The sequence below is a fragment of the Scomber scombrus genome, chromosome 16, assembly GCF_963691925.1.
Source record: "Scomber scombrus chromosome 16, fScoSco1.1, whole genome shotgun sequence".
In the NCBI taxonomy this organism is placed as follows: Eukaryota; Metazoa; Chordata; class Actinopteri; order Scombriformes; family Scombridae; genus Scomber; species Scomber scombrus.
The window spans coordinates 16227875-16250866 of record NC_084985.1 but is presented as its reverse complement, the minus strand read 5'-3'; the positions used below and the strand labels follow the sequence as shown (position 1 = coordinate 16250866).

The 22992-nt window shown below is 42.0% G+C and overlaps 1 protein-coding gene across 7 annotated transcripts in view; it reads right to left on the bottom strand.

Moving 5' to 3' along the window:
• The window catches only part of clasp2 (cytoplasmic linker associated protein 2), a 56640-nt gene that overhangs the window by 8504 nt on the left and 25144 nt on the right, over window positions 1-22992 (bottom strand). For 3 of the 7 annotated variants that reach the window (XM_062436136.1, XM_062436137.1, XM_062436138.1), the window contains exons 8-30: window positions 19598-19735; window positions 16030-16103; window positions 15807-15899; window positions 15457-15602; window positions 15073-15208; window positions 14851-14921; window positions 14643-14702; window positions 14431-14508; window positions 14026-14193; window positions 13147-13187; window positions 12593-12745; window positions 10586-10687; window positions 7632-7805; window positions 7352-7396; window positions 5719-5826; window positions 5260-5322; window positions 4554-4660; window positions 4374-4397; window positions 4074-4226; window positions 3129-3220; window positions 2976-3039; window positions 1296-1459; window positions 556-634 (exon numbers count right to left, since the gene is read on the bottom strand). In XM_062436136.1, the coding sequence (XP_062292120.1) occupies window positions 556-634; window positions 1296-1459; window positions 2976-3039; window positions 3129-3220; window positions 4074-4226; window positions 4374-4397; window positions 4554-4660; window positions 5260-5322; window positions 5719-5826; window positions 7352-7396; window positions 7632-7805; window positions 10586-10687; window positions 12593-12745; window positions 13147-13187; window positions 14026-14193; window positions 14431-14508; window positions 14643-14702; window positions 14851-14921; window positions 15073-15208; window positions 15457-15602; window positions 15807-15899; window positions 16030-16103; window positions 19598-19735 (2333 nt within the window). Of the gene's footprint in view, window positions 1-555; window positions 635-1295; window positions 1460-1903; window positions 1907-2214; window positions 2275-2975; window positions 3040-3128; window positions 3221-4073; window positions 4230-4373; window positions 4398-4553; window positions 4661-5259; window positions 5323-5718; window positions 5827-7351; window positions 7397-7631; window positions 7806-10585; window positions 10688-12592; window positions 12746-13146; window positions 13188-14025; window positions 14194-14430; window positions 14509-14642; window positions 14703-14850; window positions 14922-15072; window positions 15209-15456; window positions 15603-15806; window positions 15900-16029; window positions 16104-19597; window positions 19736-22992 lie in introns of all 7 variants that reach the window. The other 4 variants (XM_062436139.1, XM_062436141.1, XM_062436143.1 and 1 more) reach the window with 3 other exon arrangements.

Sequence of the window (22992 nt, the reverse complement as noted above, 5' to 3'; positions counted from 1 at the left end):
GAAAGAGAGCAAAGAGTGAGGAAGTGATGCTGGTGAGTTGTTCTATCAGAGGGGTTAGTGAGGAGGAGGAGGAGGAGGAGGAGGAGGAGGAGGAGGGTGGAGGAGAATACAAGAGGATGAATGAAGAAGTTAAAGGTGTAGCGGAGGAGAGCTTGAAGGGAGTGTCCACAGTGGAGCAGTGCAAAAAGCCTGCAGAGAGGCTAACTGCAGGTTATGTCAGTCGCTATCCAATCACAGCCCAGGATTCGGGGTGTGGGGGGTTTTGGCAGGCAGAGCCAGGACGGGCAGGCATGAGGTCATATCAGTACATCAGTTACCATGGCTACAGGGTCCCTGAACTTCCAACCAGCTGACCACCCATCCATCCTTTACACAACTTCACTGCTATCTTTATCACACACACACACACACACACACACACACACACACACACACACACACACACACACACACACACACACACACACACACACACACACACACACACACACACACACACACACACACACACACACACACACACAGATTCTAAAATAACATAATATCATCATTTACCTTGAGGTTGGGGGTCTGAGTCTGGTCCACAGTGAACCTCATGAGAATAGTAAACTGGAGGTCATTGGGGAAAGAGTCTCTGCAAGAGAACAAATAAATTCACATTGAATTTAAAGTGCAAACACATCACTGAAAAGATAAAAAGTAAAAAAAAATCACAGGTGTAATAATGTACTAATAATCTACTATTCCCATAAGAGAAGAGGAGGAGAATGATCCACAGATCACAAACTATTCTATTACTGTACAAAAATTCATAATCTCAACCTGAATTTAACTGCTTAATTATTTTAAATGTATTTGGGATACAAGATTTTTGTTTTCTTTGTGTGTGTGTTGGATAATTTGGGTTGACGATGCAGTGAGAGGTTAGCCAGGCTAGTGTGAGGATGGGCAAGAGAGAAAATTGTAGTTTACTGTGAGAAAATGTTTTAATTTAAAATGTTGGTGAACAGACTCCTTAGTTTTGTTGGACTGTATCACTGTGTGTAATGTGTGTTTTCTTCATCCTGCCATACTGCTGTGGCAGCACTACTACCCTGTAATAAGTCATTGTTATTCACATGTGCACAGATTAAAAGCCAACAGGAAACTTGCGCATGTGTATACAAGACAAAGAAACAGACTTTTTTTATCCAGGAAAAGATGAAGAGAAGTTGTAATCCTCTGCCTCAGGAGTTGGGTTACTAATACACATTAAGTATGTAAATGAACTGGGTCTAAATGTAAGTGACACCCACCGTGTGATATCCAATGCTCTCTGAACTTTGGCCTGTACGGAGCCCAGCAGGTCGGCTCCCATCTTCTTCAGCAGCTGCGTGAGCAAAACGAACAACCAGTCCTGCAGGTCTTCCTTATGGACCAGGACGAAATCTACGAGTGTCTCCAGGAACATGCTGAACACCTAAACACATACACACAGTGCGGGTCAAACAACGTGTGTCATTCACTTATCATCCACTCACTCACTTCGCTCCTCATGCACACATGCATGCATACCAGCATTCCAGCATTAACAGGATCATGCTGTTGAAGAAGTATAATGTGAGAGTAATATTAGTTCCCATTGTGAAGTTAGTGGTTATTTACACATCATTTCAGCAGCCCAATCATCATTCCTAACCACCAATTAGACTTAAATCACCCAAATAAACAACAGTATTAATATTCAAAAAACCACCACAATTAGACAATTAATTATACGACAACACCAATCAGACTGTATGGTTATTATTAGGTAGGTTAGTGAGTGAGTGTTACACTGTTGCATTGGTAACTGGTTATCCGAACAGTAGGTTTTAATCCACACACAACATTTCAATACAGGACACTTTTTGGCCAAACTTACTCTCTACAGAGAGTTCCACAGTGGGGTGGCATGAGGGAGAGAGAGACACATCTGTTAGTATCCGACAAGTAAACCTGAATATACACTCTTAATCTTGGCATTCAATCCACACTTTGCAAAATATGTGAGGGTCTTCAAACAGGTAACAATGACAACATCTGAAAATCGTGAAGTGATGCTGTGTGCGTACTTGAAGAGAAAACTGAGAGAAACTTTAAAAAAACGTAGGAGATGAGAAAGAAATGAAGTAGGAATGATCTGTGACAGACAGATGAAGGCAGGAGAGGCAGATCTGTGGTGAGATGCAGTACCTTGAAGGAGGCTGAGCTTATACCGGATTCTGCCGTGCCGTACACTCTGCCGCAGTCTCGCTGAAATTCATCAAATCGTCAAATTGTCAAACGAGGGGAAGGGGAGTGACTCACACACCTTACGACATGTGTGAGGCAGGGGCCACTCAAAACGCCGAAAGAAAAGTGGAGCAGTTAGAGAGGGTGGATCGCAGCTGGTTAGTCAGAGAGAAGAGCTGGCAGCCCAAATATTTCTGTGTGTGTGTGTTTGTGTGTAAATGTGCGCTTCAGACTGCAGGTAGGGAGGGGAAGGAGGGGCGGTGGCAGTGAATGCAGTGAGCACAGCCAGCAAATTGGCTGCTGAACAGTGACAGAGCAATCCCACAGTACGGCGAAGAGTGTGAGGTCACACGCAAACTCAGGCGTGGCATGCTGTTAGAAAACTGACGGTCGCACACTCTGCATGCCTGTGTTTATGTTTGTGCGTGTGTGTACTTTGAGGATACATTTTCCCTGGTTTATCCCGTCTTTAAGTCTCAATGCAGTCTAGTGGACATATTTAACATCTGTGACTGTTTAAATGTGTTTGTGTGCGTAAACAAATCGATTTGAACACTTCCTTTGATTTGGCAGAATCCGGTACAGTGAAGGATGGTGGGATAAATAAAGTATTTGGAACCAAAGTCGTGGGTGAATGATGAAACTATGTGCAATGGTCTGGTAAATGAGTGCTGTGTGACTTAGTGTGAGCAGGTATGCACTTCTGCTGCATGCATCCATACCTTACTGTGAGGGTCCGCAAACATCCTGGTGAAGATTTCACACAGCCTCTTCAACTCTACCCGACTGCAGATACAAAACAGCTACAGTTAGATGAACATTGCTATTCAATTTAACCTGAGAAAACACACCTGCCTGTCCTGTTATTTTCTTACCTGAGGGTGCGTTGGTTCTTCAACAGCGCCTGTAGGCCCAACAGGCCCTCCTTCCTCTCTGACCAGTTAGCGCTGGCACAGCGGTTCAGCACCTAGAAAGAGCCACAAATATAGACACACACATCAGCAAAGGACTGTTAAGACTTAGTTAGTAAGAGTTAGTTAGTTTAACCAGAACAAAGAGATCAGAGCACATTACTCCAGTTCTAAAGTCTTTACACTGGCTCCCAGTCAGCTATAGAATAGATTTTAAAGTTCTGCTACTGGTCTACAAATCACTGAATGGTTTAGGTCCAGAATACATGAATGACATGTTAGTAGAATATAAACCCAGGGCTCTGAGATCTACTGACTCAGGTCAGATAGTGGAGCCCAGAGTTCAGACTAAACATGGTGAAGCAGCTTTTAGCTGTTATGCTGCACACAACTGGAACAAACTACCAGCAGAACTGATATTAGCCCTAACTGTGAATATTTTTAAATCCAGGCTAAAAACACTTCTCTTTTCCTGTGCTTATGATTGAGCTCTTTCAAAGCACTTTAAATGTTAATCTTTCATTTGCACTCAATGTCCTTTTAATGATTTTAAAGCAAATCATTATTTTATGCTGCAACCTTATATTTAATGCTCTATTATAGTATTTTTTTTGTCTTTCTTTCTATGTTTCTGTACTTTGTTTTTATTATTAGTGTGTGTGTGTGTGTGTGTGTGTGGGGGTATGAATGTGTTTACTATGATTGGGTTTTGTTTTTATTTCTCAAATTCCATGTTTTTTTTCAATTTTTTCTGTTAAATGTTTGTTTTATGTAAAGCACATTGAGTTGCCACTGTGTATGAAATGCGCTATATAAATTAAACTGCCTTGCCTTGCCTTGCCTTAAAGCAAGAGACTCAACTGGAAACAATGTCAAAGCCTGTCATTGTGTACAGTTGTTGTCACAAACCTCAGCTACGTCTTCTGTCTGTCTCATGTAGGTCGGGATCGCTCCTCCGTTCCTTGAGCTGTAGGATCTTTCTGAGCAGGCGCTGGACGCGTCACTGTTGGCATCGTCGTCAGAGTACATGCTGTAGTTTTCATACCGCCGCCTTGCTGGCTTCTTCTGCAGGTGAAATGAAACGGGCATGAAATTAAGCCAGAAAAACAGAGTAATACAGAGGAAAAGGCAGAAAATATGAACTGATGCATCTTCTTGAAGAACACAGCTAAACACAACACACAGGTATGAAGCGGGAGAAAAGCTGACCTTGGACCGCATGTCTCCCAACAGCTGACAGCGTTAAACAGAAGTAGAACAAGGGGTTAGTTAACACACAAACACACTCCAGGAGGTGTGAGCTGCACGTGGTCACAGCTAAGTGGAGCGAGTACAGAATTTTTATATTTCTTTCTGTGTTTGGCAGAATGTACATGTGTGTTTTCGTACCAGTGCATCTGCGAGAGCCTCTTCTACGTCGGAGCCGGTGTTGAGGACCCTCATGGCACTGACAGAAGAAGAGAGACGACTGGACTGACTAATGCCAAAACCTGATCCTGCACACAGAGAAACAGATAGAAAAAGAGGAGAGATCGATAGAAGGAAAGTAGGAGAAATATGTTAAAAAACTTTAAACACTCAAGTTGGTTAACTCTCAGTCTCTCACTTGTCCACTGTCGATCCACCATTTAGGTACCTCACTCTCCTCATCATCCTCATATCCAACACTCACTCAGCCCACACACGCTACATTTCTCATGAGCCAACCCTGTAAGTTGATGTGATTGATGGCTTGTTAGGGGACATTGCAGGTGCCACTGGTGGGAGAAAGTATGATGGACATAAAACACAGGAGAACGCGTTGGGTGTCCCAGCAGAGAAGGGACAGAGCTAAATAAAGAGAACAAATGGGCGCGGGTGAAACTGGGCCGAATGGGCGGAAACATGCAATTCCACTGGCAGGTTCGACATCCTGGAACAGAATGTTTAAAAATAAAAAAACAACAGAGGCCAATGGACACGAAAACAAAAAAGGTTGACGAAAAACAGGAAGAGATGCGTGGCACGAAAGAGAACAAAAAGAGAACGAAGCGAACAAAAAATAAGGCGAAGTGGGTGGGTGAGGTACAGAGAAATAGATGTACTCAGCCTTCACCTGCAGCCCCAAAAGCATCAGGTGTGTGGAGAGCTCCGGTGGAGCGAGAGTAGCTCCGCGTTGCTGCAACCGAGATTAAAAAACACACATACACAGAGTTTAACATTCACACACATACGTACTTACACACACACACACGAGACGAACACACATAACCCCCCCCCCTCAACACTGGTCCAACAGGGTGTTGAGAGTAGAAAGAAGGGCCAAAAAACCCCATAACATTTACTTTATTTCCAGCAGTTTTTATGGTTTAAACTGTTGAGATTTTAAATAAATTTCAAATTAAATACTGGATTAAAACAAAAGCCTATTTCTTCGCTTAGAAATAATTTGGCAAAAAGTAGCAAAAACCCCATGTGGAAAAGAAAACTCTCAATATAGAGACACTTTTTTCTTCTTTGATGTCTTACTCATCCAAATATCCCTCCTGGGTATCTGTCCGCTACTGCTACTCACCGAGGGGTGTGAAGGAGCGTACGGGGCTGGTGTCCCGGCTGCTCTCCCTGCTGGCCTCTCTGCTGCAGCCCTGACTCATACTGGGCCGAGGGATACGACTGCCCCGAGCTAACGCCACCCGGGTTACAACGTCACACCGCGGCAGAGGGAAAGAGGTAAACAGGGGAAGAAAGAGCAGTGAAAGGAAGAAGAGTGAGTGAGAATAGAGAAGACATACAGTGAAGGACAGGAGTCAGGATGTAAAGAAAACAATGAAAAGACAAAGAAAGAAGACAAACATGAACAGTGACAGAGAAGTGAGAGGTGAAAGTACATGAATAAAAGACATAAATATGACAGTAGTGGCAAGAGAGACAAACTGACAGAAAGCACAGGTCTACCAGTCCTGAGGGAGCATCTCAAAAGACTCTAGTCACTTCTCCTGATTTTCAGTTAAGCAAAGACAAGAGATCTCCAATCAGGGCTCATTTCAGGAATCATTTTTGGTCCATAAAATGAGCTCAAGATTTGAAAACTGTCTTTTAAAGGTGATTGTGAAGGAATTTTCACTCCTAAAGATAATATGATAGTTTTTCCTCAGGCCATTTTCAGGTGATCTCCAAACCTCAGAGGAGTATGTCATGGTCAGTTCATCTCTGACGGGGTGAGGCAGCCGTCCTGATGAGACTGTCTCCTAAAAAATGGTTCTTCACTAAATGTTTCTGTATAAGACTTATTTAGTTACAAGTTAAACAGTTATCAATATTTTTAATTCATAGATGACATCTTCAAACTGTTTAATTTGTCCTACCAACAGTTCAAATCTCAAATGTATTTGGGTTTACTATCGTGGTTTAGCAGTTACTGTCAAAGAAGACATAGAGAAATATATTCACATTTGAGAAGATGTAACCTGTGAATTGCTTTAAAAATTTGTCTTAAATATTGCAGATTTTCTGTTTGACTAATTGTTTACGAGCTAAATGAGATGCACCCCATAGGAGCAGGACATCGCTGCACTCATATTTAAGTAAAACAGTCTGATATTCACACACACACACACACACACTCACTCACTCACCCTGCACCTCTTTTTCTCACACAGAAGGACAAAGGATAGAAAAAGGAAGTGAATTTTAGATGAATTTAGCGATCGAGGGGGGTCTGCGAGGGAAGGATCTGCGTTTTCATCCAGTAGCATCACAATCAACTTAACCCTTTATTGCTCTTATCATCAGCGTCAGCAGCGACCCAGCCAATCAGGGTTAATTACAGTCTACCTAAGGGTTACAGAGACCTGATAAAGCACCGCTGATCCTTCGAGAGGGTTTGTTCGGCAGCCACTGACAACAAGTTAGTACAGAGAGGGAGGAGGTACTTTCATAATGCGTGGACATCTGCTGATCATGGGCACTCATCACCATAACAACACAGCCATGAAAGTCATAAACAGGTTAGAGAGACCTCTAGGAAGCTGAGGCAACGAGCAACAGCTTGATGGAGGGATGCGATGGTGAGAGAGATGTTCAGTGATGAGAGATACAGAATGAGGGATGGAGGGATGATGTCAAGATTAGATAGGTGCTGATGGTAACAGATAGATTGATGTGGAAAGATCGATTGGAGGATGGTCTGGTCGAAGTCGGAACCTTACCTCCTCTGCTTGCACCATTGTAGATGGAACTAATGCTGGAGGGAGCTAAAGGACAGAGGCAGGGAGAGGGGCAGAGTAGGAAGAGGTGAACAGGGAGCAGGAGGGGAAAAGAGTTGAGATTTCAGCGTATATTGACAGTTTAGTGTGGTTGTGTGTGCTGCTTGTAAGAGTTAAATGCATACATTTGGACATCGGTAACAGACCAGAGCTGATTTAAAAGTGACGTGAGCAGATGCACAGAAGGAACTTCTCCTTTAAGAATCGCTGCTTCTGTACTCACCAACAGACAGCCGGGTGGGGGAGGAGTCTCTGGAGCAGCCCTGACTACGAGGGATGCGGCTTCGTCTGTGTCCGTCCCCGCTGGCCCCTGCCAGCACCCTGTGGGCCCCTGTGCTCAGGGTGCTCAGCGCTGTACTCGTCAGCACGCGGCCAGGGGAGCCACTCCGACTGCCGGCTTCATGTAGATGTAGGGAATGAGGCCAGGACACAAAGAAAGAGGGAAAGTAAAGTCAGAGCTTTCCTCACACAACAGCTAGCATTCAACAGTGTATTCTACAGTTAACCAATTACCTCCCAATGTGAAGACAGTAGACACACAGTATTTATTAAAAATAGTGACTAGTTTTGTATATAAACAACTGACAGAGACAGGTGCTACTACCCTTCACATGATGGCACTTTCCAAGCTAAAACCTACAGTACATACATGATAAAAAAGATAGAACTTAATGACAAACTTTACAGTGTTTGATGTAATTGGACAGAGGATTCTTGGGGCTAGAAGAGTTTAACGAAAAGAGCATTTTTCAGTAAAAGATCAGTATAGAACTAAAGTTTTGACACCTGTTTATTATGTGACATTATGACAACATGATGACAATTTTACAGACTGGCTTTACTATAATTTGGAGAAGAGACAGTGTGATATATACAGGCAGCAAATATAACAGAGGTCTTCATTTTCTCCTCCCCCAAGACGTCCTGTATCCAAGTGCAAAGCCTACAATGTGTCTTGTTCTAAAATGACTCACAACAACCAACAATCAACCTGAAGACAAACAGTTGAGAAGAAGCTGTTCTGCTGTGCTGAATATAAAGTGTGTGAACAGACTTTTGGGAAACAAGCTCCAATAAACTGGTTTCAACATGAGCAGACCAGACTCTCAAACTCTCTCTCTCTCTCATTGACTCACAAAAACTCAACTAAAGCACACACACACTCAACAAATCCACGTCTATGTACTATTGACACAGAGCTAAGTTAAATACATCTAAATGACAAAAACTAATCTAAAAAGAAGGATTGTTCGGATATTTTGAGGGATTCTTGATCGCTATGTTACATAACTGATAAACATTAGATGGTCATTGTTTGAATGTGCATGTATTGGACACTCAACTCTCTATGTGATAGATAGTCATTCTTTTGTTATTGTTTCGAGTGAACCCTCTTTCCTTTCTCCCCTTTCATTACGGATACACAAAGATAATGTGGATCCTGTCATTTCCAGTTAGTACAAATCATTATCTCACATAGCATAGCGTTTTATTTCCTTACAAATATGTTGATTAAAATCGTGAACCACGTAAAAATAACAAATATTAACATTTTAATTAATTTGAATTTTTAATTTATGTTTTGGACAATTTAATCCCACAGGAGAAAGGTCATTTTTACAGGGGAAAACTAAAACTTTCTCAATCTTTCAGCTTCTGCCAGGCACACATTAAAGTGCAGCAACATGAGGCTCGCGAAGCAGCGTGTTTAGCATGATCATAGAATGGCCACATTAACAGTCTGTGCCTACAAGTCCCAGCATGCCTCAGCCAGAGTGCACGGAGCCTTACGTGAAAAGTCTGGGTGCACTTGAAGGAAAGGGGGAAGTCAAGGCAACAGAACAAAGGCAGTTAAGATAAAACAGCGGGTAAAAAGAAGTAGCATTATAATCTTACCACCAACAGGGGTAGCAGACTGAGATCCTGAGCCATTAAGGTTTGGAGGAGAGGGAAAGCAGAGGCGAGGGGGAAGGAACAGCAGATTAAACCAGATGAATTATGGGTGTTAGCGCAAAAAGCATCATGGGAGTTAAAACACAATGTACGATGGGAGCGCTTCCTGGTGTTCCATACCAAGAATGAAGGCAAAGCTGAAGCACTAAATTAATCCATTTATTAACGAGAAAACAAAAACACACACACTGAACCAGCTGCAGATGATAGACTGGGAAAGCAGTGCATGTTGGGACAGCTGGCAGGGCATATGTATGAAGCAAAGCCTCAAAGTAAATATGGTCAAAAACAACCACACACACACACACACACACACACACACACACACACACACACACACACACACACACACACACACACACACACACACACACACACACACACACACACACACACACACACACACACACACGTAGATATCTTTCTAAGCCTCTGTTCAGCTGCCATTTCTTCTCTTTCTGTTAATCTGTCGTTCAGAGATTTGGGCTTTGAACTCTGGATCAAATCGCTTGCATTTGGTCGTCCATCTAAATGTCCAGATCTGATTGGTGCGCTGGGCTGTGGTCCAATCAATGTCCAACTTCTCAACTTGTTTCCAAGTGGGCTCCAAAGCCATCCGGCCGCAAGCAGCATATCAAGCAGCAGTAATTATTTTTAGAGAGCAGGTGCGCGCACACACACATCTGCTTTATGTGTTGCAATACTATAACCAGCTTGTGTTACACTTCTTGTCTGAAACCTGAATGACAGCCAGAGCCAGGCTAGAGTAGCGGAAATAAATTGTCCACCACACCAACGTGAGACACAGCGTGCAGAGAAAAAAAACACATAACCACACACACACACACACACACACACACACACACCTCTTTACACAAAACACCTTAATCAGAATGAGAGCAATAGCAGGTGGGCCACCATTCCCACTGTGATAAACAGAGAGACGCACACACTCTGACACACACACACAGAATACCTGGTGTGCAATCGGATTCGTCGGAACCTGAAGGCACAAAAACATGTACATGGAGCTTATTGTCACCGTGACGGCAACAAGTAAAGCAACTCCACAACAAGAGCCTGAGAAAATACAAACACACACACACTCCAAGGAGCTCACACACCATCTCTGTTAGTGTGTATGTGATGTGGAAAGTGGACCTGACACCCAGAATGCTTCACTCACTGCTGGGTTTAAGTAGTGCTCTGTGAGTGGGTACGTACGTTGTGACTGGGAGACCATCTTGGTGCGGCTGCGTCCTCGGGAGTCCACCTGGCTGGACACGTTGCTGGCAGTGGACAAGGGCTGCTTGGTGCGTACACGGCCTGTGTGTATTCAGAGGAACAACGGTAAAAATACACACAACAGCACACACCCTAAACACACAGTACTCTCTTGGCGAGCACAGCTAATCACAGACTGTTTGCAGCTGAACGAAGCCCAGAAACTAAAAAGCACTACGGTTGCGTAAAAGCTACTAATGCTGAAGCTGCTGGACACTGAACTAAACACACTCAGGCAGCTGCACACACAGATATATACAGTAGGGATGCTTCAGTAGAAATGTTATTGCAACTAGGGCATTATTGATTAAACTGCCCATTTCTCTTGTGTAATTAATGAACAATTTGGTCTATAAACACTGGAAAATAGTGACAAGTCTTTAAATTTCAGACTTTGTCAAAAAAAAAATTCAAAACCCAAAGATTAACTGATTTAACTGCATTGCAAGGCAATGAAGAGCAGCCAAAAAGATCACATCTGAGAAACTAGAAACGTCAAGTGTTTTTCTTCTTTCAAGCATTTTTCTTGAAAACATAATTTAACTGATTAATCCATAAATAAAATAGTTTGGCTAGTTTTCTGTCAACTGAATAACTGACAAATTGATGAATCAAATGAGTATTTCACCTCTAATTGCGACACACTTCACTGACATTGTTCACTTTTAACGTAAGATGTTAATCAAAGATGTTTTATGTTAGATCTCTGATGGTAAATGGTAATATCTAAAAAAAAAACTACAACTAAAGCATCTCTAAAATGCGTGCACACAAATCCACCTAACCACAATCTTACCATTGTCTGACCTGGTCCCTACAGACAGACAAAGAAGGAGCAGGTTGTAAATATCATATTTAATCTGTGTATAATAGTATTAATACAATACCCTCAGAGTATCCATATAAAACCTAAATAACTGATTGATACAGTTTAATGCAGGTGTAGATGGATTGTCAATTCCTTTATCAATGACAAGATTAATCCTGAGTAAAGCAGGGGATTATTTTAGAAGTGTAAATCATTTGATCCATGATGAGATGGGTAGGATCGTGATGTGAATAAGGAATGAGTGTGAGTGACTGACAGCAGGGGGCGCTGTGGCCACACACTGCAACAAAGGGAGTTAACATGGACTGGAGATGAAGTGAGGAGGGTGAGAGAAAAGAGTGGAAAGAAAAAAAGAAAAGTATGAGTAGGCTGTCGCTGGTGAGGCAGAGTGAGATGATCTTACCATCCGTTTTATCAGAGGCATCATCTTTAGGAACAAAGAGATAGAGGGAGAGAGAGAAAGAGAGAGGGGGAGTGAAAGGAAGTAAAGGGAAGAAATGAAAGGAAACAGAAAAAAGAGGATTGATAGAAACAATGATTGAAAGTAAAAGATACAAAAGGAAACCAAGGAAGGTAAAATGAATTAAAGAAGAGTTGACCACAAAGTGGAAGAAAGAAGGAAACATAAAAAGATTGAATGCAAGACAGAAAAGAAAAAGAGCAGAGAGAGAAGAGAAAGAAGAGAAGAAAGGAGCACAGTGTGTATTAGTAACTGGACATCTGTTTAACAGAGATGGTCAATACTGAAACAGAGAGAGAGCGAGAGAGAGAGACGAACAAACACAGGACGATATTCATCTGCATGCATCAAAACACATTCAGGATACATTTACAGGCAATGAGCAGGCATCAGGAGAGGAGAGTAACGGAGAGGAAAGGAGAGGAGGAGAAAGGCCAGTCCAGGCACTGAAGTGTAACTGTGTGTGTGTGTGTGTGTGTGTGTGGATCCATACTAACATACTAACTTTTAGTGGTGTATTTTGCAAGAGAAGGAGCAACTTTAACCTCCAACTTCTGCTCAGAAACCTAAGAACCTCTAAGCTGATCTGAGAGGACTCCTCAGACGGAGCATCCATCTCTGCCTGATCACATGCTGTCTGATCAGTCAGTGCCCTTACCCAGTGAGCAGTAGGAGCCAGGGGGCAGTCGGCCCGCTCCCCTGGCCTGTCCGACATGCCGGTGCTTAGCGACTGCTGCTGCATTTACATCCACGTCACTACGGGAACGCTGCAGGGAGGCCGATGACACCCCACCTTTTGAACCCGCAGGGACTGATGGGATAGGAAGAGGAGGAGGAGGAGGAGGAATGTATCGGAGAAGGGATGGGAGGTGATGAAGGGATATATATATATACACATCACAAACACATGCAGGCACCACACTACACATATTGATACCATACAGAAATACACAAACGGCCAGACACATATACGTATGCGCACATGTGTTGGGACATAAAAACAGAACAGGATGTGGCTGTACAGGGCCGGACAGGCAAATGTGAATGAGCATGATGGGAAATGTCTCTGTGGGAACCGATGTGTGTCATAGTGTACTGTATGTGTGTTTTCACTGGAGTGAGCATGAGATTATGTTTGGGTTTGTTGGGGTTTTTTTGAGAAAGAGAGATTTTGCATGTATCTGCCGCTGTGCGTGTGTGTGGTTGACTCACCTCGCCCTGGAGCTGCTGACCATTTAGAAGGCAGAGGCCGACTGACAGAAGAGGGAGAAAAGTAGGTCAATATACAACAGAACAAAACACAAAAAAACTTCTAAACGATAATGTTGTGGTGCCGAGCGATGAAAAAAAGAACAATTTTTCTTTCTTTTCCCTTGATGACAAAATGTAAACAGCTCAATAATTTATCTGTTTAGTAAGCAGCTTAATTACACTGCATGCATTGTGTGAGGAAAATTCCAAACAAATGTAAACAAATACACACTGAAGAGTAAAAAACTTTCTGAATCCAATAGATTTTTTTTATTATAAGCTTTTGTAACCAGCTCTGTAATGCTGCTTATTCCCTGAGCGCCAAAATACATTCTTCAAAATACATGCTTCAAAATAAATGCTTTCAAAATGAACAGTATTCACTGACAGCAAGTCTATAATAAAATGTAGTTTAGCAGGAACACGCATCTATCTATTTTGCTTTAATTTCAGTGTGCTTTGGTATAAAGTTTGCCAGTTAAATATAATGCAGACGAGGCAAAAAAGTAACAAAACCAAAATACTGGAGACTTTGCATACACAATATGTAACGCCCTGAATAACCCACTAGGAATTTAATTGTTCAGGGTTAGGTATCCACATTTGTTGATGAAGTTTTCCTTAGATGTTTTTCTTAATTGATGCACACCAGAAGAAAAGCCTAGTATATGATAGATTTAACTGGGGATATTTTAGTCTTTTCCAGCAGAGGTGTGCTAACAACCATTGCTTGAATCAGGTCTTGCTAAGCTAACTTTCAGCTACTTCTTCATCTTCAAGACCCAAAGGTAGCCTTAAACCACTCAGAGTGTAAAAATGTGAACTATAGTAGTTGATTACTTGAGGCTCTCCTGAGAAGAGGACGAGGAGCGGTCACTCTGGGGAAGTGAGGCCACGCTGCCAGAGCTCTTCAGGCAGGACTGAAGGGTCCTCTGGTACGACGACTCCAATGAGTTGTACAAAGCATCTGCCTCCACTGGAAAGTGGTTCCTCAGACCCCAGTAGGCCCTGGAAGAGATAGCAGGGAGAAACAAAGCAGAAACAAAGAATGAAAAGACACAGGGCAAACAGATGAAGAAAAGTGAGAGGGAGGGGATGAGTGAAGATAGAGGAAAGATGGTGGAGGGAGCAAGAGAGAAGAATCAAGTTAGGAAAAGGAGAATGGTGAGATATTTAACAATACTTGTCTTTCACATAATGTAATTTTCAGAAATGCCTGTGAGTGTGTGTATTCATGTTTCTTACTTGCGGGCCTCTACTCTGGCCTCTGAGTCGGCATCTCGAATTCCCTTCTTGATGCTCTCAACCAGAACTGTTGTGTGCCTGTGAGGCAAAGAAACAGAGATGCAAAGAATGTGAATGAGGAGAAAATCACATTTGAAACCATCTTTTTTTGGAGTGAATCTGAGCAGTGCTGAGCTCAGATTTACTTAAACCATGTTGATTTCAGTCCTCACCTCTCTAGAGAATGGGTTTGCCATTCTTGTAGCAGAAGGTCCAAAAAATCATAACAGCGCCTGCAGATATTTAGATATTTTCATTATTGTCACACAACACACATTAACAGCATCATGACAAGCATTGATTTTATAGTTGTTAATTATTTAAGAACTGCTCATTAGCACTTTAGCCTTTTTATGATTGTAGTGGCTTTATTAATCTCACCTTCTAACAGACACAGATTTGGAAGTGCAGTTACTGGTTATAAGGGGGATGAGCCTCGGGACGTGGGTGTGCTGCAGTGAGGAGGAAGGGAGGCGGAGAGTGAAAGATGTGAAATAAGAAAAACCCCATCAACAACAAGAAATGTGACTTACAGCAGCAGCACTCACATGGACCACAAAAAAACCTGATGAATTAATTTAAATGCGTGTTTGCAAATCTCACCCGTATGATGATGCGGATAGCCGACACACCGGAGGTGGCCATGACTTTGGCACAGTTGGGGATGAGGTTGAACAGGACGGGGACAATGGCTTCCGCTCCATGGTCAAATTTGTTCCCGAGCACCGTTGAAAGGTGGCTTCACATATACACAGACATAAAACACACGTTATACACACAGTACACAACCAAAGCAGCAGTAAAACATTTATACCATTGACAACTTTTATATACTGTACAGATGCTAGTGAAAAAATGTTAACCCATATTGTGTTTACTTCAAAGATAGAATAAAACATTCACAATCTTGATGTGAAATCTTATGTTCTGTATATTCTGTCAACATTGCACTCAAGTGATGATGACGTATCCGTGAACAACACTCACGCCACAGTGATGCAGGCCTCCCGGACCACTTGGGAGCGCAGGTCTTTAGCAGACAGTTTGAAGGCTCCATCCAGTAGCCGTAGATGCTGGTAGAAACAGTCATAGGTGGGAGCGCCCGCCACCAACAATGAGCGGATTTTCTTCAGCTGTAAAAAAATTTAAAAAACATGACAATTACCAACGATGTTCAAATGAAGCAGAACCATTACTGCAGTGCCAGATTGTGTCATTAAATGAGAGTCATTCATGAATTCATTAAGAGTTCTGTCTATGATGTGGCAACGAGGCAGTGTTCAGATGATTATATAAATGACAGAACTAGAGAGACTGTTGAGGGTGGATCTACTGACAGCGATGGCTCTCTGGTCCCAGTCGTGTTTGTCATCAGAGCAGATCTCACGGATCTTATTCAGGTTGTCCTCGAGATCTCTTGATGAGTAGATCTTCATAGAGGCAGAATCAAGCAAAAATGGGAGAGAAGGGAGAGAGCAGAGTAAATATGTGAAGGGCAAAAGAAATATCAGTCCAGTTTTTAAAGGCTGTGAAAGTGTGTGACTGTTTCTGTGTGTTTACCTGGACAGTAGGGACATCTGTGAAAGAATTAATGAAATCCTCTTCATCAACTCCTCCGGCACTGTCCTTGGACACTGGAGAGTCAGAGCAGAGTCAATTAGTGTGCGTTTTTTAAGACGGTATCTGCAGTCAAGGGTTGGGGTTTTTTTTGGCGCTGGTTGGGTTTGTGCACACTTTAAATTACACACACACACACAAAGTTAAGATGGTGGGAACAGCCTGCGTTTCTAATGGACTTCCTGGCAGTAATGGGAATGTCAGTCATGTCTCTGGAAGCTCTGTGCGCCTAAACTCCTTAAACTCCTCACTGGGATTGGAGCAAGAGAATTAAAAGACGAGAAAAAAATGAAAATCAATTGAGATGGATTAGATTATTAAAACAGTGTGACAGGTTAGAGACGTGTTCACAGAGGAATAAGAGGCGCAGGGGTAGCTGCAGACTTGGTGGAGGACAGTTATAAACAAAGGGACGAATGAAGAAGAAATATATCCTTCATTCTTTTCCCTGTGGTTGGTTTTCATATCAGGCTGTGCCACCACAAAGACATGTAATGTCAAAACTCTACATGGTCCTCAGAGAGCTGGGAGATATCGATGTGGCCAGATGGTTCACTGTAGGCGAAATCCTCTATGACTCTCAGGGAGTGAAGTGGTGGCAGTCTGTCCATGAAAGCACCCACCAGCACTCCATCGCCATTTCCAATTATTTTTAGTGCCAGCTATATGAAGCGGAAATGTTCATATTGTAAACATGTCATGAAATGTTATCAGGGTGCACATTTATGGCTGCAATAATACTCATAATAATATTGATGGTTGATTCTTTCACAACTGTGAGAACTTAACTTTATTATGAGAAACAATTATTTGATCATAAAGTGTTTAAAATGTGTGAGTGTGTGGGCGTTCTGTCGTCTAAATGCAAATGCAGGCAATAGTGCCTCCCATTGCCGCCATCATGGAAACTACTCCCATACAGCAGTAGACATGTTAGATAACTCATTTGCAAAAACTAAAGGGGGAAAAAAGGGGAAAAACATAATGACAAATGTGACCTGACCAAAAGCAAGTGAGTGAAAATCACCGATCTGCAGCAAAGGTCAAATTGGGTATTTTCCTTTTCATCACATGAATTGTAATAAGGTCCATGACTTTGATTTGTAGTACTGTATGTGAACAACCAGCATGCCCTTGACTTGAGCCTCTCACATTCGCTCCACAATCAATAAGGCTGTAATGATCCAAGTGACATGAGTTCACGATCTTGTGTTTCTAGCTAACACAGCAATGTACCAGGACTCAGACAGACTGCTCACTCACAAAGCACTTACAGCTACGAGTGTGTGGATACACGTATGTAAGACAGTGCTGACACAGATACATTAGAAAAAGCAGCAGGAATCGACCGCACGGTTGTGGGAACACAGCTCTCTTTCAATAGAGAGGAAGACAGGGGAAATCAATACATGCATAGCTGACGAAAACATAACACACCATCTGCAGAAGGAGGCAGGCTAAACAGAGAGGAAGCTCTCTCAAAAGGAAGGCTGATAAAATCTAGTTCAATGGCAGCCACAGACACGAGGCTGATGATAAGATGATCAGATTTCTAAAGAGACGGAGGGCAGCAACATCTGCTTACTCAAGGCTATTTACTTCTTATAGTAGCCACAATAGTCTGCTGCTGTTCTGTGACCACCAATAATGTGCTGTCCAAGAATCATATCCTGGAAAAATCTGAATCTTATCACATGCATTTGGTTCAAAGAGAAAAACCAAGAGGAGAGACACATGGGTTGGGATTCACTTCCCACCCAAATATAAAAATATTAAATATTGTCAAATTGCACTGTCTGGACACACGAGAATTGTTTTAATAAAAAAGTGGCTTAAAACCATAGAGATAGAGATGAGATGATTGTTTGGTCACCAATCGAAACTGGCTGGTTTTCAGCTGACTGACCATGACCAGTGACTGGCTGATATTATGTAATCCGATTATATGCAGGTCAAATTTTCACACGTGCCTCATGAGGGTTCACATTGCACACCCAGCGGCACATACAGTAACGTAATAGTCACACACACCATGTAAGTTTTAAGAATTTAATTAGAAAGAGAATCTGGCTCTTATAATACCAGTCTTAGTGCTTACTGCCAAGTTAATATCTACACAAAATAACTTTGAAGTTCACTTTTTATGAGTTCAAGTATCTCTAAACAATAAGAAATATTGACACTATTAAACAAACTTGTGTCTACCACATACAAGAAATTAACAAGTAATTTCGGTTAGCAGTTTCCCTAAAGGAGCCACTAGTCTTTAAGTATTCTGTGCATATATATACTAATGATACTGTGATTTTCACCATGCAAGATCTAAAGAACATGCTGCAGCCAAACTAACAGCTCGGTGAGCAAACTGTTGGGATTAGCTAGCCAATTCATTCTTAACCTTTAATGTAAGAATTTCTTTCATCACACTGACATAACATGTCTTTCCAAAAAACAAATTTAGTAATTAGTAGGGTCATTAGTGATGTTCAGTTTAATCTGAATAATTTTAACAGCATCAGGCACCAGTAGTCTGCCCACTGCAAAACATTTTTTACACACTATGATTTTTCCCCTATGTGTCTTACTGCATTATAACCAGGTCACAGACAGGTGCGATAACAAGTCTCTATAAATAAATCCTAAAAGTACTCGATAAAAAGCCAAAGGATCATTATCACTGTAATATCCAGAAAAAAACATAATTTCCTCAATTTTGATAACCTCTTATTTTGCTCTGTTGCCTGATGTTAAAAATGATTCATAATCTTGCACCCCCCTCCTCTTAGAGGATGCCTGGCCTGTCCCTGCAGTGGCAGTGCTGGAAGCTATGCAGTGTTTAAAAACAGCCTCAAGCTTAAGTCAGCTGAAGTGTCAAAATCAATGACTGCCTGGTATTTATTGTATTTATCATACTGATTTCATTTATTATCTCACACTGACAGATTTTTATGTTTTGTGTTTTTTATTTGTTGTTCTGTGGTTGTTTTTGTCTACCTGCCCAGGGACAACAGTAAAACAGGTGACAAATTAAAGGAAAAGCTTGAATAAATGAGTGGAGAAAATAAAAAATAGAGATGATTCCATACAAGTGCACTGTATGATACAATAAAGCAATTAACATCCAATCGGGCTCTGTGGCATGTATAAAAATGCTAAGTAGGCCCAGCTGTGGTCAACTGAACACCTATGAGAGATTTTGGACCGATGTGTTAGACAGCGCTCTCCAACACCATCATCAAAACCACCTCATCTCTCCAGTGGAGTTCACAGACTGTAGAATCAATGTCAAGGTGCATTGAAGCTGTCCTGGCAGCACATAGTGGCCCAACACCTTATTAAGATACTTAATATTGTTTTTTCCTTTCATCTGTCACCCGTCTGTACTTTTAACTGAGCACTGTCACTGCAAAAAAAATAAATAAAACTGTCTTTTCCAAAATTAAAAATGCAACAGTTGAACTCAGCTTGAATGTGTTTAAATTGTCAATGTGCGTAAATATAAGTTAAGCACCTAGCTTGCTACCGGTAGCGCTGGGCCTGCGTGCAGCGGAAGACTCTGCAGGCTTCTTGGGAACTTTGGGGACCTTGAAGGCAGCCTGGGCTGAAGAACGATTCCCATCCACGCTGTCATCATCCTCAAAACTACGATCTGGAACGAGAGAAGGAGAGACAGCACAGTTTTATCATACTGAGTGTAGCTAAGGAGGTCAAACTTTTTCAGTTGAGTTAAATGTTGTTGCTGTACCAGGTTCAGTGTAAACAAAATTTAAAAAACAGACCTCACACAATATTGTAAATTATTTAGTCAAATACAGGCCATGAATAGTCCTCTGATTGTGAAATGTACTATTTTTCTTTATTCACAACTGACATAGGAATCATAAACTCAACAAGTGAAAAAACAAAACTAATCCACTTGGAAAATGAGACAAAAAAGGACAAAAGATAATTAAAAGATTATACTCTCCCAATATAATGTTGGTTTCAATCAGGTTTCAAAAATGTTAAAATAAATGCATTTCATTGCCTGCAACTTTCATTTTACTTGCACCTTTCTTGTTTGAGGCTAAAGGTAAGGACAAGTAAAGATTTGAGTGCAAAGAACGGAGGAGGTGGTAGTCTACAGAGAGCTTGGTCAGGAATCACTAAATCAATACTAATTACAAAACAAGAAAAACCAAACCCACAGACACACACACGATCACTTCCAAGAGCTCAAAAAATCAACCCGATGGTCAAGATGTCCACCCATACAAGCAGTGACTGGATCCCAAACCCTCAATTTGCATACTAGCATGAATCAAGTTAGCATTGAAACTTGACACACGCATGCAACGACGGTTCTGAACATGCATCCACCAGCGAAAACACTTGTGGGAAACAATATTTTGCAGAAAACACACACACACACACACACACACACGCAACTAAAACTGTTGGCAAAGGAATGCAGTTGCGCTCCCGTTGCTCTTGAAAACCAGCCATGGAGAAATGCGCCAAAGCCACCACCCTATACCTTGACTCATACATCAACTTACCTTCACGCACAGTCGACATGCAAAAAAAAAAAATCAATGACAGGCATGCATGGATGTACCTACGAGGCACACGTTCCACTGTCACTGCAGAGGTTATTGTGTCGGGCTCGATAACGACTCAGTGGATGTAAAGAACCGGCCGTGTACATCTTCTAACATAAAGCATTTCCGTCTAAACACACACCAACACACCCATGTCTACCCTGCACTCACAGTCACAGATCCGCTGGCAGATAAGTCGCCTCATGCTTCTGGGAGGGCGTGGTAACTGGGTCCCCCCTCTTCTTTAAGCCGTACCCCAAGACACATACACACACCTCATAGTGGGGCTACGGCTGCACACACACACAGTTCGCACCGTTGTCCGAAAACCCCTCCACCCATACAAGTGCCGGCATTTTCTTTCACTCCCCTCTATCTACCTTCTCTCCCTCCCTCTCTCTCTCCCAGCATCTCTCCTCCTTCCCTCAGTAGCCTCATAGCCAATCAGACGAGAGGTGACATCATGGTGTTGCAGCCAGTGCGGAGGCAGGACTATGAATGTGTGTGTGTGTTGTGTGATGAGAAAGAAAGGGAGACATACACAAACACATACACCCCAGGAATATTAACAGGGTTTCTCTGTGTCCCTGCCAGACCAGCTAACCTAAACTCATTACCATTGACCACACACACACACACACACACACACACACACACACACACACACACACACACACACACACACACACACACACACACACACACACACACACACACACACACACACACACACACACACACACACACACACACACACGATGCTACATTCACCTTCGAGACATAAAACATATCTATTTATTCACTCGCTCCGCGCTCTCTCTCTCTCCATATACACAAAAGAACAAAGGGTGATGTAGCAGTGATCAGGGTGATTGGGTGGGGGGAGACCACACCCCTCCATCTGAGGCCTCGACCCTCCCACTCTTTCACACACACATATTTTTGTTTATATTGGCTCCAGCACACTTGACTATGAATGACTATATGAGGTGTCAACTTCCAGCTTTATAATGAAAGTGTTTACATCCACATCAGATGAGCTGCTGCCAGTAATATAAACAGTAACTCATTTTAAGGGAACAAAATGTATTAGACAGGACCCAAAGTGAACTCATCATAGTTCAAAGTGGGTTTAACATCCTGTGTAGTCAATGACACACTGAAGTCTTTGACCTACAGTCATCAGGAAAGAGTTGGTATCTTGCCTGATGATGCTCTGCCAGATCTATAGTGCAGTAGTCTTAACTTTTGGCTTGTTTTGTGGTCATTTCTGCCCTCACTTTGGTGTTCACAAAGTCAGATACTGTACATGCTCAGCAAAGGCCTTAAATGTATGGGTTATACATAAAAAGAGCAATATACGAAAATAATATATATGTAAACCTGCACAAAAATCAGCTTCATAGTTATCAGGGTTCATTTCATATCTAATTTGCAGAAAAAATTAAATGAATTAATTATGTGTCACTGTGTGTAACATATATTTAAATGTAATACACACACACATACACACACGTGTCTGGGTTGTGAAAAAAGTCTAAAGCTAATTTTTAATTATGTCTCATTTTACAATCGAGCAAAACTAACTTGTCAGATAACAGCACATCATTTTGCACTCTGGGGTTAACAATTACTGTTATGGGTCATTAACTGGAGGTAAAAGTTCAAGGGCCAAAAGGACAATCAGACAGTACTTATAAACATTGTAAACACCGTTATTGACAGGTTGTGGGGTTTTTTTAAAAGGTGGAATGAATGCAAAGAAAATATAATGAAAAACACTAGAAGAACTGTATTAATTCATTTTAATAAAACCCACGGGTCCATTCGCAATACTCCAACATGTATCAAGGGTCTTAGCATTGATTAGCATCACTGTTAGCATGATTAGCATAACACGCTTTTGTCTAGTCAGACCCCAGGGGAGTAAATGTCTCTGGGTGAAGGGCAATGCAAAGACACGGGGGGAGGTGGGGTGAATCCCCTGTAGAGAGCAGACTGCACACATGCTGTTGCCATGGCGACCTGTGCAGTCCAGCTTCTCAAATGAATAGAGCATCAAACAGGAAAAAAAGATGTTCAGTCAGCCCACTTCCACACATACACATCTCCAATTTACTAGAATCAACAGTTGGATTCACTGACTATATTAATTTAAAAATATGGCATAACACACACACACACACACACACACACACACACACACACACACACACACACACACACACACACACACACACACACACACACACACACACACACACACACACACACACACACACACACACACACACACACACACACACAGAGTGAGAGATATCAGCTG